The sequence below is a fragment of the Ammospiza nelsoni genome, chromosome Z (genome assembly GCF_027579445.1).
Source record: "Ammospiza nelsoni isolate bAmmNel1 chromosome Z, bAmmNel1.pri, whole genome shotgun sequence".
NCBI classification, from domain to species: Eukaryota; Metazoa; Chordata; class Aves; order Passeriformes; family Passerellidae; genus Ammospiza; species Ammospiza nelsoni.
In genome coordinates, this window is record NC_080669.1 from 77,329,069 (window position 1) to 77,347,362 (window position 18,294).

Genomic DNA, 18,294 nt, shown 5'->3' on the forward strand with positions numbered 1-18,294 from the left:
ATGCCAAAGGAAAGGTGCTACATTTTTTAATGCCCCCAAATAGGAACCACAGGAGTCCATTAAATGCTGTGGTCATTTGCAGCATACAAATCAATTTTCCTTGTGGTGGTGAAGTGTTGAATAATGCCTGGTTTGTTTAAAGGAGCATGACTGATTTTGGATGAAGGATCCTGTCACTTTGGCATTTTTAGTTTTATTTATTGCATGCAAGCGTATAAAACCTGGTACTGGTCTCAGTGCCAGGCTTACTAGTGGAAAAGCTGAAAGGACCACATAACGTCTGGTGCAGCAAAGAAGTTCTCCTTCTGCAAGGCATTTGCTGGACTCCTGAAAAACTATTTTGATTAACATGGCAGAGAAGGATTTCATCAGTTGGCATCTGCTGGCTTTATTTTTTCTTCCATTTTGCCTGTGTCAAGATGAATACATGGAGGTGAGCAGAAGATCTTATAAACCAGTGGCCAAAATATTGCAAAGTCACCACCAGACTGGTCACAAAGGTTCCAGAAGCAGGGAAATATTGAAACAGCGGCATCAACTTATAGAGTGGACTGTTGTTAATAGCACATCTACAGACCACAATGTCCTGAGACCAGAGGTAGATGATGTAGAACTGACTACCTCAGATAGAGTCCAGGTACTCTGAATTAATCTTTTAAAGATATCTTTAAAACTAATGAGAATTTCTTTTTTTTTTGCTAACATTACTAGTGATATATTTATGGAATAGTTTTTATTAAGGCTGTGTATTGGTCTGTATCCTGCTGGGCTGCTTTACAGGATCTTTTAATGAGCTGGTAGAACCAGCAGTGGTTGGGGACATTGATTTCAACACAGGCAGCAGTGCTTTGTTCTGTTGAAACTGTGAGCTTGTGAAATCATATATGCTGAAATACAGTCTCTTAATTATCCTAAGGTATTAATTATTTAATATATTAAATATATTAGATATTTCTAACTCATTCAGATGTGAAGGAAAAGAGAGCATTTCTAGAGGTATTTGGAGAGATTCAATTAGCAGAGAATAATTTTACCTTAAAATGATGTATATAAAGAATATTTCTTGAGCTTGAGACAAAAATAAGGAAATTCTGAATGTTCAAACATTTTATTCTAAGGAGTAGCTTGAAAAAAACAGATAGTACTGTAATGAGTAGATTTAATAATATAAATCAACTGAGAATTTATAAAGAAAAAAAGCTTGCAATGAAATTGTAAATAGTCTTCAGTATCTGCATTTGAAACTGAGAATATTTTTATGCCTTTCATGGCACTTTACATACTATAGTCATTAATTTATAACACAGGAAAAATGGCATAACTTGATTATACACAAAATATTGCAGTCCAAATTTGAAAGAAAAAAATCTGAAGGGCAGAAAATTTAGCTTTTTCTAGCACTAGGCAAAACAAAATTCCACTCAAATGAAGGAGCTTTTTTGATCAATGTGTTTTATTAACAGCAAGAACATGAGTGGTTTTTCCTACATCTGATACAAATATTTGAGTCCTGTACACTTCACCTTTTATCCTTTGGGGTTTTAAAATTTATTAAGATCAAAATATGATATTTTGAATTGCCAAAATCAAAGACATGCAGATAAGTGTTGAATAATAAGGTTATTATTATGATAAGCAGAGAAGAGGTCTGATTTTCATCCTGTCCTGGGCTTGAAGAACTGAAACACATCCAAGTAAGGGAATAGGTTTAATACACTGTATTCCCTGTATTAAAACTCCACAGTGCCTTGCATTTTGTATTTCTTGGGCAGGAGTTAAATGTTCCTCCAGTGCAGTCAGCAGAGCAGATATTTAACTGTAGGCATGTTCAACTGTGCTTGCAGAGTGTAAGCAGTGTAAAACATAAGCTGTACAGTCCAAAGAGCCAGCCAGTGTGTGCAGACCCCTTTACTGCAGGGAGAATTCTGTGTGCTGCAGACCTTGTACAGAAGATTCCCCTTTAACACCACACAATTTCAGATAATGCAGGATTTAATGCAAAACCACAGCTTTTTAGGGCTCAAACTTTCCCCCACAGAAAGTGTGCTCAGGCTGCATGTGTCTCTTGTCAGAGAGTTTAATGCAACTTGTCTGGAGCTGCCTGCTGGGGAACAGGTTGTGACAATAAAATCAAGCCCAGTGATCCGAGTACAGCTGATGGCAGCCATTTACCTGCCAGCCCATCTCCAAGAAGCAATCTTTTGTGGGGAAATGATGCAATTTTTGGCTTACCGAAATGAAATGGAGCACTAGCAGATGCGCGACAGGGATAATCAATCACACAGTGGTTACGCAATATGTGTTTTCCACTTCCAGACTCCAGGAATTTCTAGGCAGAGGAAGAACAAAGGTGGCACTGACATGTTTTAATTCATGTCAAATCTCTCTCTTTCCCTTGAGTTATATGGAAACTATTCAATTCCTATTTCCTGCTTTCTTAGTTATTTTAGATGGAATAACTCTACCCAGCTAAAGAGAATTTAGGCTGGGGAATTTCACCCTCTTGATAAAGTGTTTCAAAGGTCTCGTTCCCTGCTGTGGAAAAGAGATGATAGTATTTGTTGTTACTATCTATTGTATGTTATTGCTATTTGTTGTCTTTGCTGCACCGAGTGCAAGGCCAGCTTCCACACTGCTGTTAAATCATGTAAAATATAACGTGCATTTTTCAAGAACTCTTAGTGACTAAGCAGAGTCACGTCAGACCATTTTGCCACTTCAGGTTGCTCTTTGAAAATCTTTCAGTATCACTAGCCAAGCAGTGTTTTAGCCTGAATTTTGGCAACTTTTGTTTGCTTCTTTGCTTGGAGAAGGGCATGGAGGGCCTAAGTGCCCACAGAGACAGATATTTTGCATTCAGAACAGAAGCCAAGAATGGTGGAGGTGCATCACTCATCTTCTGCTTTGTCTTCGACGATAAAACAGAAATTCATAAAATTAATCAGGAAGTCAAAAAGGGTCAAAGGTTGGGTCTCCAATTATGACTTGTTCACAGCTTTAATTTAAGGGAATTTCATAGACCATCTGTTGCCTAGATTATTCTCCTACATACTAAATCATGGGAAATTCAGCAGATAGCTTCAGAAATAGTTCCAGTTTTCTATCAATGTTAGGATATCAATGTGGCAGATGCATTTCCCAACCTCCTAAATTATATTCAGGTTCTGGCAGCAAAGCCAAAGATTCACTGACAAAAATTATGCACAAATGGCTGCAAAGGATGCCTTTGGCAAGTAGATTGCAACTAATCTCTATGTCACATTTGAGTGTAACTTTATTTTAGGAACATATTTTTCCTTTAAATGTACTCTTCATGAAGTTCTCTGATTTTAAAGATTAGAAGAAAATCCTAAATAATACTCATCCTTGGCAGCTGACCACGAATAATTTTTTTCTCCTAGTGAAAGAGTAAAGGTAATAAATTAATTACTTTATGACTTGCATAAAAAGCTATTTTTAAATCAGTGGAACTGTTGCATACAACCAGACTGGCAGGACTTGCCTTATTTCACACCTAAGAACCTGATGATCTTTTTTTGAGGTAATGCCTGATAGCACTTGGTTATGACCTAGTATCACTAGTATCTATTTTATTTTAAAATAGCTGTTTCTCTAATAAAGTTGTTCAAGATTTCACTACATTGTCTGAAAAAGACAAATTGCATCTGCACAGAGAGAGTCTCACATGCAGTCCACTTTGCTGGATTCATGTCTTCCCTCAATTACAATCTCTTCTAAGTCTTTGGATTTTTTTAGGCTGATATGACTTATTTGCTCTTGGGAGATGTGTACTTAGCTCACCTTCCCATTTAACGTGAATATGAAACATTATCTAAAAGAAGATGGAGATTTTAATCTCAATGCAAAAATCAGTTATTCTTTTAGGGGGTACAATCCTCTTGTACTTGGCTCCCTTTCAAGGACTGAAAATGGGCTGAAACCAGAGCCACTTCTTCTCTCATAGCAGGAATGTTATAAAAAGTGCATTTGGTGATTGTCAGTTATGTCCTGCCTAACAACTGGAAGAGACAAAACAGCCAGAAAAATACAAACAGGTTCTCCAGGAAGTGGGAGTTCAAGAGGCAGAGCCTATTTTTCTCATTAAGTATAGACCTTGTCTAGAATTAATCTAAAAAGCATAACCTTGACCAAACCCCATAAGTATGAAGCCCTTCTGCCCATTAGCAAGTCTTAACTTTTCCATAACTCTTTGAATAGGAAGGATATTTGTTTAGCTGTCAACTCAGCCTTTATTCCCATGGTAACTTCACCATCACTGGTTCCAGCTGGACAGGGCTGTGTCTGTCCCCTTGGAGGAGCTGCAGTATTTTGGTGGTGTCATGAAATGAATTTCCTATATCCATAAGTCCCTAAGCCTCCTGAAATCAATGAATTCCAAGGGTTTGCTTGGTATTATCCAAAACACAGGCAGAATGTTTCAGGTGACATCAGTGGTGACACTGAGGGCAGGAATACAGCACATCTGTGGGCTCATTTGACAGCTCCCATCCTGACAGGGGCTCATTTTCTGACACTAAACCAATAAGTCTGCATTGGGCAAGGAATTTGACAATGATAAAGATTAGGGAAAAGAAAGGGAAGGAAGGCAAATAATAGAGTGATTAAAGAAAAGTAGTAGTTGGATTGGTGTAACTATCCATCTCCAGATTTTAAGAACTGAAGGTTTGCATCTCAGGATATTCGGAAAGAATTGTAGGGAAAAGAAACAAAGATGGAACAAATGAGGAGGTAGAGAAGTAAAATCAAACACTGAATCTTGGCTTTATCTGACATACTGGAAAATCTATGATAACTAAGTTATGAAACTCAATCAGAATTGAATGAGTCTCCATTAGTACAAACACAATAATATGGAAAAGAAAACCACTCAAACAAAGCCATTATAAACTGATTGCTACAGTAGTAATGAACTGATTACTTTATTTGTGCTGCTGTATTGGTCAGCATATAGGTTTTCATGGGTTCACATTCACCACTACAAATGATCAAAAACCCCTAACACCTTGTGTTAAGTTCAAATTTTTGTCTTGTGTCTTGGCACTTTTTTAGGGTCTCCTGACTTTAGTAGCCTGTAAATACACAGGTCTAGGATCATGAAGAGGAATATGCTGCACAGAGATTTTTTTAGTATCTTCTTTGTGTGCTCCAACACAATTTTATTTATGTTTAATAGAGTTCACTGCTGAAGGTCAAATCAAGTCCCTTGTGTCCTACTACTGGTTGTACATAGGCAGGTTTGTCATCAAAGGTCAGTTAAAATGTGGGATCAGGATGTGAATCTAATTGAAATATTCATCTAAATTTCATTAGATGTTATTAATTTATTTTAAAAACATTCATTATTTAACAGGATAAGCTGGGATTTTTAATATTCGTTATAGATTTTTGAATGCTTCAAGAGCTATTCCTTTAAATCTTCCAAAAATAACACCTTCAGGGATCACCTGTGTGGGAATTTCATGCCAGATAAGAACTGTTTTGAAAACTTACCAAGTATATAAACAGAAATACATAATGAAGACCCTGTAACCAACATGCATAAGATTGATGTCCTCCATGAATGAGCTACTTAAAGCTTATTTTTGTGCACTTAGCCCCCCCAGCCTGGACCGCAGAACCCAGACTGCAGCTCCTGCTGCCGAGGTGACTTTGGAGTTCGACTCTACCAAGGGCCCCCAGGACCCCCTGGGCCCCCTGGGATGCCAGGTAAAGATGAAGTTTAACCCACTTTTTTTATCAGTCTAATTGCAGGCCATAAATTACAGGCTATTCTATGAAATATCAGAGAGTGGTCCAAACATCAGTATCTGGGGACAGATTCAGGAACAAGTTTTTCTATCATTTCAGAGGAGACAGATATTTTCCATTGAAAACCTATTTGTTATTAAAATTCAGCTTTCACAAATTCATACTGAAAGTAATCTTATCACACCTCTAGGAAAAACTGGTCTCTCTTAAAACAGCATGAAGCTCCCAATAAACTTGGAAGAGCTTGTTCCCTGGAGCTGATTATTGTCATCACCTTTGTATATCCAGCTGTGTTACTGTTTTCAAGGGCTTTTCTTCATCTAGCATACTGCTAGCTAATATTTTACAGAAACACAATGCTTCTGTTCTCCCACAGAAATTCCTTCACTTTCTTCTTTCATCTTGTCTTTCATAATAAAAAAATCCCCTTTTTTAACATAAAAATGTCTTCAGTAGAACAGCATACACAAGAAAGTATATACTTTGATCTGATAATTGATATGGAAATATAAGAGCCTAGAGAAGGGAAAATGTTTGTTTCATGCTGGTGTCAGTTTGTTATATCATCTGCCTTCAGAGATGTGGAAATCACATCTTGAAAAACTTACATCTTCTGTTAACACAATGAAAATGCAATTCAGTGATCCATTACTTACTAATAAATTGTTGGATTCTGAGAAGCAGGATATGATTTTATACTACAGCCACGTTTTCAAGGCTGCAGTGGACACACTGGGGCATGGCCTGGTCCCAGCTTTGCCCTTCCTTCCTGTCTCAGTTCCACTTTCTGTCACTGCAGGATACCACAAATGTACATCTGGCAGCAGCCTCCCGCACCCTGGGACTTCTGTCTCCTTCATTTGCTGGATTTCATGTTGCTGTGCCTGTAAGGGGAACAGCAGCAGTTGCTTTTCCCCTTGATTGAATCAAATGTTGCTTGCAGACTTCTGTTCTGAACTGGTAGAGCAGTTCTGGCTTCACATAAAGGATCTTGTTATTTTTAAGAGCTGCAGATTCCTCTATTCAAACAAAAAAATGTGCATAATTTCTTTCAGCATTTGGCTTCCTTGTTTGAAGTTTTTTTTTTTTTTCTTAATAGAAAAACTCTGATGGATCACTTCATCGTCAGATTTGATCTCAAACAACACTATTCTTCTTGTAAATTTGTAACCAGAGAGAATAATCAAAGAACAAGCAGAGTGGCAAAGAACCTAATTTCAATTCAGGTTGAATTAGAACAATGATGACATTAATTAATCCCCTGAGCTGAAAGATCAGGCTTTTGCTGCAGGAGGAATAATAATTGCTCAGTTTTTCTAGCCAGCTTTAAAATCCTGTCAGCTGCATAGACATTTGCTTAGTAATTTAGTCAGTCAACACCAGGAAGCAAGTAATACTGCAGATGCATGAGTACGTTTTGCAATGACTTGTTTTACTCATTTACTCATAGTAAGCCATCTCAAAAAGCGCTTAATTATAAAAATTTTGTCTCTCTTTAAATCTAGGACTATGTAGTCAAATGGCCCCTAGCCAGCACCCTGCAAATACACACTGTCCTCTTTTTAGCACAGATTTTAACAACTTTAATGCTACAGCCATTCATCATTTGTGTGGATTGTGTGTTTTAAAGATAGCAAAATCTTATTCAAAATTAGCTTATCCTATCATGATTGACTTAATTTACCAGGAAATTGGTGTTTATGCTAAAGCAAAACTACTTCTGCAGGCTACTTAGTATGTGGCAACTGAAAGAGGCTTTTGCTTTCCTTGAGCCTTCTCTCTGCTGAGATCTTCCTGCACATCTCCCCCACAAAGCAATGACTTGAGACACCACCAGTTTATACAGCAACATGAGGGTTAACTCCCAAAATCTATGTCCTTCATCAAAACCTTTACCATCAACCTGACCATGCAGCAGTGTCTTATCCAGTTCATCTCAGCCTGGGGTTTATGGCGCTGAAGAGCTGGTGGAAGAGGATCCTGTCACACTCGTTTGTTAAAATATGATAAATTCTTTAAATAAAACAGAAAGTTTTGCTTCCCTTCAGGAAATCATGGAAACAATGGAAATAATGGAGCAACTGGCCAGGAAGGAGCCAAAGGTGAGAAAGGAGACAAAGGAGATATTGGACCAAGAGGAGAGCGTGGCCATCATGGACCCAAAGGCGAGAAGGGTTACCCTGGGATTCCCCCAGAGCTGCAGGTACAACATCTCTGGCTCCTATTGGCTGCAGCAAAACTCAGATCATGGTTTTCTTCACTGAAAAAACAGCACCTTATTACTGTAAGATACTTAAGAAGCAAATCCCCTTGTAAATTAATACTGTAACAGGCATATACAGCCCTTGTCCTTACTGAAAAAAAAGTGCTCTGCCAGATCTTTCTGGAAAAGAAAAGCTTTAGTCAGAATCCAGCTGAGAAATAGGCAGGAAGAAACATATATGCTTCCCTTTGAGGGCAAAAAGCCAGTATCTGGGTTATTAAAAGAGAATAGCGGGGACTATCATTTTCCTACCAAGCTGTATCACATAAATAATTGCACTTCCCACAGCATATGGAAAGAGTAAAGGAATCATGTTTCTCAGGGTAGCCAGGCTTTATGAGACTCTCAGAAGCACATGTATCCAGCTACTCAAATTTTTTGAGTGCAGTAAAAGTCCTTTAGTTTCAAAAAATACCCCTCAGTAGTAGTCTGTATATTTATATGTCTAGGTATTTTAAATATGTTCACGGCCATGTAGGTTCTGCCTATGAATGAATAATTCAAAAGCCAGATGAGCAATTAAATATGGGTTCAAGCCTGAGTTGTTGAGCTCAACTCTTGTATTGGCACAATTTCACAGCTCTTGGATTAAAGCCTCTTCAAATCCCAGGAATCTGGCAGATGGCAGAGAGTTTGTGTATGTATATATAAATATATACGTATGTGTATATAAATCTCTATACACACTCACACAGATAAACATATATACATATTCATACATGTGCATATAGATATAATATATGCATGTAGAAATATATATAATATATGCTCATGGTATAACTGAATATCTGATAAACATACCTTTAATTACATTCAACATACATCCTTCTACAATTTTAAAATTAACTACCACTGTTTTTTTCCTTACATAAAGACAATGGTAGTATTGTAATTAAAACTGAGTGATGACAGAAGATGAACAAGGAAAGCTCATATTGTAATACCTATTTCCAATACTTAAAATTCCATCACTCCTTTTATCAAATGTGTTTAAAAATGTTTACAGTATTTCTTACCACCATACTTAAGAATTTTAAAATCAGTGGTGATATAGGAGGAAACACTTTTGAGTACAAAACTGTTTTAAGTACAGGATTATTTTGAAAAACTTTGTGCATCCATGTTGACCTGCTACTTCATAATGAGACCTAGTGAGAAAAGATATATTTTTCTGCTGTTCTGTTCAGCCCACAAAATGTTACTCAGGGTCAAAGAGACTGTGAAATGGAATCTAGACAAAAAGCAATAAATTCCATCAATCTGCCACTGCAGCTGCTTTCCTTTAACAGACTTTGATGTGATCCTGGCTGAGAAGCCAGATATTAACAATTTGCCGTAATAGAAAATGCATCCATGCAGGGGTAAGGAAAATCAGCCCAAGCTTTCAGCTCACATCTGGAGCTCCTTAAATTTCTGAACAGATGGCTAACGATTTCCGTTGTTGGATCCAGACTTGCATTTGATTGTCTGTTTTCATTTTGTTCTGGTTTGGATCTGAAATCAAAAGGAGTTTGGGCTGGTTTTTTTTTTATTTTTTTATTTTTTAAATACCAGCATAGCTGGACTCTCACAAAAAATGTAATTTTTTTGTGATGGGCAGTAACAGATGCAATTGAACACTTGTCATTTAAGAAGCTGAGATAGAAATAAAAAGCCAAGTGTATATGTAACCTTTTGGCAACAAAGTGCAGCAATTCTGATTCTACGCCATTTGCTCACATAATGGGGGCAGGGGAATGATAGACTTACAGAAAAGGTCACTCCCTTCCCTCGCCAGGCCAGCTGGCAGGGTCATTCCCTGGTATCTTCCTGAGGATAATTTAAATTGTCTGGTGTAGGATGTTTTGCACTACTTCCTATGAAACATTTCTATGACAAGAAGTGAAACACGAAGTTGAAGCACAGTTTTAATTTTCTTATTTTCACCTCTTGGTCTCCACCACCCTCTGTTTTCAAAATTGTGGGCAACTGACAAGACAGAAAAACTATTGAATATGGAGTGTCAGCTGCAGCACTTCCAGAGGACCTCTAATAAAAGTGCTTCATGTATCTCTAAGCAAGAAACACTAATCTTCATGGATTTTACTGACCATTGTTCATTTTCACACATGCAGTTAAAAGCAATATCCAGTTTAAATGCATTGGGGAGTACATAAAACTACATAAAACGTTTTTGTCAGAAACACCATTCCAATACTATATTGCTGTTGCATCATTCTAGTAAGACTTAAAAGTAAATAAAATCTGAAATTAAGGTTCTGAACTGCAAACACTTGACCATACACTTACTTTACAGTCATGAATGGTCCAATTGAATATGAGAACCCTAGTCTTCTTCCAGTTGCATTCAATGGGAGTTTTGTTAACTGGAGTTTATTGGCCTTGGAGCAAACCCTAGAAGAACATCTCTGTCAGGAAAATAAACAGACTGCAAATACAGGAAAAAAAATCTGTTGCCTCGTTGCTCTACACACGTGTTTTTCATGAACGACTGCCTGAATAAGAACTGGATTTTTGCAGGTCGCATTTATGGCTTCAATGGCTACTCACTTCAGCAACCAGAACAGTGGAATCATCTTCAGTAGCGTTGAAACCAACGTTGGGAATTTTTTTGATGTCATGACTGGGAGATTCGGTGCTCCAGTGAATGGTGAGCATTTGCAAAACAGAATAATGTGACTATTGGAGATGTAGAGAGACATGTGGTCAAAAAGGATGAGGCACATTTAACTGCCTTTGCACTCCGTCTGCATAGCTCTTGCTACCTACTTTCCAGAAAAATTAATTGAAAGCTGAGCAAGCCAAGAGTGGTCTTGCCAGCCAGTGAGACCAGTGCTGACACAAAGGCGGGAGGAAGAGGCATGGCCAGAGCTGGGGAGGGAGCAGGACTGTCTGCTTTGCTGTGGCTCCTTAGCCCTTCAGCCACTGTGATGACAGAACCACAGTCTTAATGTTATAGCAAGCAGCAGCAGCTTCACAGTTGCCTCCTCCACCTCCTGCCTCCTGTCAATCTCTTCATCCTCATCCTCCCCCATGCCAATTCAGCTGAGAGCTGACCTGCAACAGATGTGTGGCTGGAAATGAGGCATTACAGCTCTTCATGGTTATTTCTCAGCTGCATCAATCCCCCTCTTATGCAGCTGTGATGCAGGAAGAACACTTGCCATATGCAGAATTAAAATTAATCAGATTTTGGAATGCTATAAGCAGAAACAAAATATCTGCTGACAACTGGAAGGCAGTTTTGTCTACAGCTGTTATGGTTTCTAACCAAGAAGCACAAATGTGCGGCATGATTACTTCTTTCTATGAAGCAAACAAGTTGTTTTTTATAACCTTTTCAGGGGTATATTTCTTTACTTTCAATATGATGAAACATGAAGATGTGGAGGAAGTGTACGTGTACTTGATGCATAATGGTAATACAGTGTTCAGCTTATACAGGTAAGTAAAGGGCCAGGACATCTCAATGTAAAAACATTTGTATGGTTGTGACAGCTTGCTCATCTTTCAAGAACTGTAAAATTGTTCATTTTTTTTGGAAGAAATTCTCTAGGGTAAAATAACCAACAAGAAAACCTATTTTCTTGCAATCCTCAGCATGCATATTTGGACCATACACACCACAGATGCTGGACCTAAAGTTCAGCCTTGATCACCATTTCCTCAAACTCAGGGTTTAGCACAGCAAGTCAGGGTTGGAGTTCAGTGGTATCATGCTTTCATTCCGCTAAAATATGTCTTCATCCTCATTTTGTTTGTCAGAGAAAGGAAATTATGAAGTGTCCAGTGACTACTTACAGTCATGTTAACACGAGGGAAGAGAAATTTACTTTAAAGTTGGGAAGTGTTTAAGCTGCAGAAGTAAGGCTGAGTGAGAAGCAAAGTCTTCCATTTACTGGCCTTTTTATCATTAGCACACCACCACAGGCAGCTTCATCCCCAATAGATCTCTGCAAAAGGAAAAGTGCTTCATTTCTGTTTCCCCTGAAGCACTGATGTCAGAAAAGGCAAGAGGTAGAAGAGAGGAGGCAAAGCCAGGAGGCTAGCCCACATCAAATGTACCCATATTCCAATGAAAGGCTCAGTAGGGAGCAAGCTGCCTGTGTCTGCTCACTGCCTGTGCTGGGAGTACAGGGACTCAGCTCTTAAAATTAGTTGGGATGAACTCAAGGGGAAAAAAGCATCACAGGAAATCTGTAGTGTTGTCATCAATGAGCAGCATTTCATTTTAAACAAAAAATTTGTTCCTGTGCCCTGTAAAAAAAATAAGTTTCAATTCCAGAACTTCAGAAAGGAATGAGATAATGCATTTAGGTAAGGTGCGAAATTTGACTAGGAGATCAAATGCAGAAAGTTGCCAGAATTTCCTTATAAAGCCGAAAAAATGTTGGAAAGTCTTTCAAGAAAGTTTTGCTCAGGATAACAATGTACTTGGATTTTTTGGTAAAGTTGTTTGTTTGGTCACTATTGAGAAACAAAAACCTGACTTGTTAAAATATTCATCCTTAGCTATGAATCCAAAGGGAAAGCAGATACTTCAGGAAACAGTGCAGTCCTAAAACTTGCCAAAGGAGATGAAGTTTGGCTGCGAATGGGAAATGGAGCCCTCCATGGGGACCATCAACGCTTCTCCACCTTTGCTGGGTTTCTTCTTTTTGAAACCAAGTAAAAAAAAAAGGAAACAACCCAACAGATGTTTATGTGAAAAAACCATCTTTTTTGGAACTTGTATATTTCACTGGACTGTGAAATAACTTTACAACATTGGAGGATCAAGAAGCCTTGTTTTGATGCAATGTGCTGCTACCCGTGTATCAGAGATAAGCTGAATACATTGGGTAGCTGACACAGATTCACAGAGTATCTATTGTCATCTGAGTTGCACCTATTTAATCATTAAATGTTGCTATTGCTCTCTTCCCCAAAAGTGATGAAAAACAAAGGAAAGTGAGTTTAAAGAATTTAAAGAGCAGTTTACATGAAATCAATTTCATCTCTAAATATATTTTAGTTATATGTCAGGAATTGAACAACTGATTCAAAAGTTTTGGATCATTTATTCAGTTCATCTTAAATGTTCATTTAAATTTGCATCATGGAAACAGGCCTGAATGTATTATAAGCAGGCTCAGGTGAGACCAGATCTAAAGGAAGTTTGTACTGGATTGGAATGAGCTCAAATCAAAGCAAAAAATGTGAAAATATAGATGTCAAGGATTCAGGTTTATTGCATTCCCATCTCAAACCTCTGAAGATGTATCTGGTGTCATTTTTCAAAGATTTTTAGCACATATTTATGCTTAGTCTCTCTCTGTTAGAAGAAGAATGTCAGTAGTTCTTGCCTTAGTAGCAGCTTGAAGCTAAGGTAATTTAGTTTGCAGTGTGAAGGGGATCAGGCAGGGGAACTGTAATGTCTCCCCCTAGCCTTAGAATTTTTAAAACCTGATGTAAGCCAGTGCAGGGTGTCAAAGCAAAGGCAGATACGCTAGAGAAATCAGGATACACCAACAGCACAGAGATAAACAAACTTTGTGGTGTTTGGAGGTCCTCCAGAAGGATATACCTTATAATATTGCATATTTACTTAACAGTGAAGTTGTTGAAACAGTTTTCCTAGCAGTCTTCCAAGAATCAGAATTTCAGGAAAAACCATTGCAAAGCAGCAGCTAAGCCAGTTCAGTATTTAAACTGGTGAAAGTAAATGCTAGCTGGCTTAGTAGTTCTGGTCCCAATACACTGGGCCACTCTTCAGCATTCATGCCACTGACTTTTCAAAATTTGGGTACCTGAAATTCTATCTTGCTATTTTCATTTGAATGAGCACTAAAATCAATACTGAAGTTTGAATGTACCTTGTTCTGACTCCCCACACAAAAATGAATGAAATATAAATTCCTTTTTACAGACATTACATTTTAATCAGATATTACCTGCCATTAATGTATAACAGGAATATGGGGTTAGGAAAATATTTACTTGAAACTCTTTTATACTGGATACAGGTATCAGTAGAACAACAATAGAGCAAATGAATTGAAATCTGCCCCATGAATTTATATGTCCTTGTACACGTTCCTAGCGTATGTAACCACATCTTATGAAGAAAAATGCATGTTGATACTTGATGATTATGACTTGTGATTTTTTCAGTTTTATGCATCAACCACTGAAAATATTAGCTTTAATGAACTGTTGTCTGATGTGTTTTAATAATTTCTTTATCAGCTTGGATCAGGTCTGTGCCACATAGGTTTTCAAAACCTGAGACCATGTTATTTTGTTAAGCTTACTTTGTAAAACATACATTTATTCAATAAAGATTATGGTTCAAAGCTATATTGGTTTGCTGACATCTGTATTTACCAAGGACATTACCATTTGGAGACAATAGAGAGATGTTCTTTTTAATATGCTTTTCCTAAGCATTCATTTGCTACTGAATGGGAGAAAGTCAGTATTAAGGATTAAAATACATTTACTTTATATGTGTGTATATATATACACACATATATACATAAAATTTAAATCTGTAAGGTTTCCTTTGGGGACTTACTCTTCTTTTGTAACATGGCCATTTTAAGCCATTTTGATCAGAAGGAAGCACTTAGAAACTGTATGACAAACACTAATTTTAAGCTACTTTTTATCTTATTATCTACTGTAATGGCCATAATATAAAAGAAAGTCATGTTTTGCCTTAGCCATTTTGTATATTGTTTTCATGAGTTTTGTGCAATGGCCTGCTAAGAGGGGAAGGTAACTAAGAATTATCACAAAAGCTCCTTTGACAAACAAAGAGCAGCTCCAATGTTAAAGCTAAACAGTTTTTTACATTAAAGTTAAAATTCCTAGGTTTTGACTGAAATCTCAGCAGTCTTTTCTCCACAATTTACTGCATGCAATCTCTGCTGATTAAGTGTCATAATACTTTACAAATAAATAGTTAATTTATGTATTCATTTCCTTCAAAAGAAGAAGGAAGATCTTCAAAATACAGCAACTGATGTGAATACAAGTGTGTGTGTGTGTGTTTATGTTCTTCTCTAAAATTAACATGCTTTATATTCAGTAAGTCATGTGGAATATATGATCTTTTTTCTCAGAAATGTTCATGAAGATTAGTCATCTTTCCATTGCTGCTGATAACTGAAAGACTCTTGCTTAGCAGATGCTCAAGACAAAATGTCTTTTACAAGAGGCTTTTATCCCCTGTTATAAAATACATGGTATCTTGTAATTTATGTTACAGCTGAAAAACCTTCTGGAAACTGCAAAGCTGTAATTTGGAGTATACTTAATGGCTTCTTGTCTCTGATAAAATGAATCTGTATCTCTCCCCCTTCCTGAGCTCCTAGATTTAACCAAAACTTGGCAAGACCCACAAGTCCCTGCCTGCCAGGAGAGCTGTGGTTTGGTAGGTGATATTCGACCTCTGTGGTAGGTGCTGGCATCCTGGCAGCAGAAAATGCTTCTCGACACGGAGCCAAGTCCTGTTCCTCCCTTCCCCCAGAGTTCCAGGATCTGCAGTGACATCCTTGCAAGCCAGCAACTCTCATCTCCAGCTCTGTCACGAGCATTTTGCAAAACAGGGTTGCGTTCAACTCAAGAGATGCTGAGTGCACCCCCTTGGCAGGGGTAAAACACAACCTCTGTGCAAGAAAAACATGAATTAGAATGAAACCAAATGGGAGAAAAAAGTTACAGGCCTGGGTCTGAATTTCATGAATGGTGTTTAAAGAAAGTTTAATTAGAACTCTGAGAGAAAAGAAATAAGTTTATGGTTTTACTTCCAGAAGTTAAGTCTGTGGACTGATTGACTGAAAAAGCAGCTTAGACTGACAATAGTTTGCAGTCTCAGCCTCCCTGAGAAGCCTGCCAAAGGGAGATCTTTAAATAAAGTAGTATTTTTCTAAAGAGAGAATAAGGAAAAAACTTTACACTCAGGTCTTTCATCTTCCCCTTTCTTTCATTGAGCTTCCCATGTTACAATCTACTGTTTTCTGAAGCAGCTTTTAATAGAAGTAGCTTTGAATTAAAACTTTTTTGCCTCCTTCTTAGTTCAGATTATTAAAATGATTCTTTTGTGCTCAGCACAAAAAAAAATCACACAAGGACAAAACATGCAGGGAGTCATTGAGTGGTGTGTGAAAAGACCTACAGTTCTTAATTTTGGTGAATCCGTTGCAAAGTTCCTCTATTTTGCAGTTAGTTCTGCTTCAACAACCAAAGAAAATACCTGGGTGATCAGTTCAGATTTAAAAATCTGAGACAACAAAGGCTGTCATGTTCACATACCAGTGAAGAAAACTCTAGAAACTATCCTCATAAACTAAAAGAACTTGATAGAAAGTGCACTTCCTAGTATGACCAGGTTCACTCTTACACCAAAGGGTAAGTGCTCCTTTAATTCTTGGGCCAAACCACACAGTTTTAGAAGGAATTAGAGCATCTGCAGCCCCCCATTAATTTCCAGTCTTCTGCCACTGGACTGATAAACTCAGTGCACAGATGTTGACATGAAGACTTAAGGATGAGAGTGGGAGAGGCTCAATTTTGCGCATCTGCATTTGGAACGGAGCAAGTTATCCTCCATGAACACATTCACAGAATAATAAAACACACATGTGGCAAGGTTTTATTAAACAGAGACTCCTTGTATCAGCTGCTGAAAAGTTGCACAAATTGAGGGCTATTTTCCTGCTTTTCTGGAAACAGTCCATCAGACATTAAAAAAAAAAATCCACAAAACCCAGTTTTTAAAAAGAATCACATTGCTATAACACTAAGAGTGGAAACACCCATGTTCAAATGATCTTTGACATCTCAGCTTCTGCTTCCTGTGAATGTGTCTCATGGTGTGATCCTCCCATCATCTAGTCACATGCTACCTCTTTGGCCATGTCCAGCAGCAAGTATAAGATTCCTGCTGAATAAGGACTCGCACATATACTGGAATGTGACAGGAAGAAAAATATAGAGAACATCTTCATTCAGTAACTCCATCCAAATGTACAGTTAACAAAGTGACTTTACTGTAAAAATAGTGAACACTAATATGTAAGAAAGATTAGCAGAATTAAATTAACTGCAGCTACCTTCATTTTAGAATACTTTATAAGAGGGCTTTTTTTCCCAATCCTAGAAGTTTTTTGACAGAAAAACACTTCAGGCTCTTACAGCATAGTAAAGATGATGAAAGTCAAGGAAAGACTAGAATTTCAGGCCAGGAAACTGGAATTCAGAGATTGTGCCATTCTGCCTTGTGCAAGTCCTGGTCTGCAGCTGGAAGCGCTGGATGGAATTTAATTTGTCTCATGTTCATTTTTTAACTAGAAAATAGTAGAAGCATAGTTGTTTTAAGGAAAAATTTTCATATACTGCATCACTTCAGATCAACATTTTCTTTCCTGCAAGACAACCTGCTCCTCAGAATGCATGTTCTGTCAAATCATTAAAGACTCACAAAATAAGTTACAAGTATTAGGTATGCCATAAGACACACCGTAAATGGCTCATGGGCAAGATGATGGAAACAGTTAATAAAAATAAAGATTTCTCAAACCATTGCCCTAGCAATGCAGGAGAAATTGTCTCTGGTGAATGTGGCAGACAGTGTTATCTGGCAGGAATGGCTCACTGGAGGTAAGTTTAGGGCACGGTGGCTAATCAGGAGTTCATGTGGCATCCAGCACAGATTTCAAGCTCAGTATTCAGGCAAATAAAATGTGGAAATAATCCCAGTCTAGAGTTTCCAGCCTCTACAATACTAGTTAATAATAAACTCACAGGAAAGTATTTATTTTCTCCTGATTACCAAAAATAAAGATTAGCTATATAAAGTTTCTTGCCATTCTCTTCATCTGAATCATGAAAGCACATTAATACCATATGCTCTGTTTCAAAGGACAGAAAGATATTTTGCTTCAGGTACAAGGGTTGAGGTCCAAAGTACAGAAACCACCGTCACAGACATCAGTAATTTGTAATCCCAGTAACCTGAAATTCATACTTACCAGAGTAGGAGAGGGCAAATTTCGGACAATGTGAAAGTTAAAGGCAACGCCTGTTCAGCAGAGCTGGGACAGGTCACCACCTCAGTGACTGACTGGACTAAAACAACTTGCAAACTGCAGTTTTTCAAGAATATGTCTACTTTAGTGAACAGGGCAGCTTATACAATTACCTTCTGTGGATGAGACAGAGATTTTATTTCTACATCTGTAATTCATTATTTCAGACAGAGAGCCAGATTTTCAAGT

The 18,294-nt window shown here is 37.7% G+C and overlaps 1 protein-coding gene across 2 annotated transcripts; it reads left to right on the forward strand.

Annotated features, from left to right (window-relative positions):
• The first annotated feature begins 256 nt into the window (after positions 1 to 256).
• Positions 257 to 14,326, forward strand: C1QTNF3 (C1q and TNF related 3). Of its 2 annotated transcripts, none has more exons than XM_059492420.1 (6): positions 257 to 433; positions 5,616 to 5,727; positions 7,818 to 7,972; positions 10,553 to 10,682; positions 11,377 to 11,476; positions 12,545 to 14,326. In XM_059492420.1, exons 1-6 carry the CDS (start codon positions 350 to 352, stop codon positions 12,702 to 12,704), a joined length of 741 nt encoding a protein of 246 aa, XP_059348403.1. In that variant the 5' UTR covers positions 257 to 349; the 3' UTR covers positions 12,705 to 14,326. The 2 variants fall into 2 exon arrangements, with proteins under 2 accessions (XP_059348403.1, XP_059348402.1); XM_059492419.1 differs by having other exon boundaries at positions 350 to 637.
• The last annotated feature ends 3,968 nt before the right edge of the window (positions 14,327 to 18,294 follow it).

Excerpts from the sequence above, each read along its gene's own strand:
- C1QTNF3 (XM_059492419.1), top strand. The coding sequence starts at position 350 with ATGGCAGAGAAGGATTTCATCAGTTGGCATCTGCTGGCTTTATTTTTT. Across the intron at positions 638-5,615 it reads CTACCTCAGATAGAGTCCAG|CCCCCCCAGCCTGGACCGCA; the intron begins GTACTCTGAATT and ends TTGTGCACTTAG. Across the intron at positions 7,973-10,552 it reads GGATTCCCCCAGAGCTGCAG|GTCGCATTTATGGCTTCAAT; the intron begins GTACAACATCTC and ends GGATTTTTGCAG.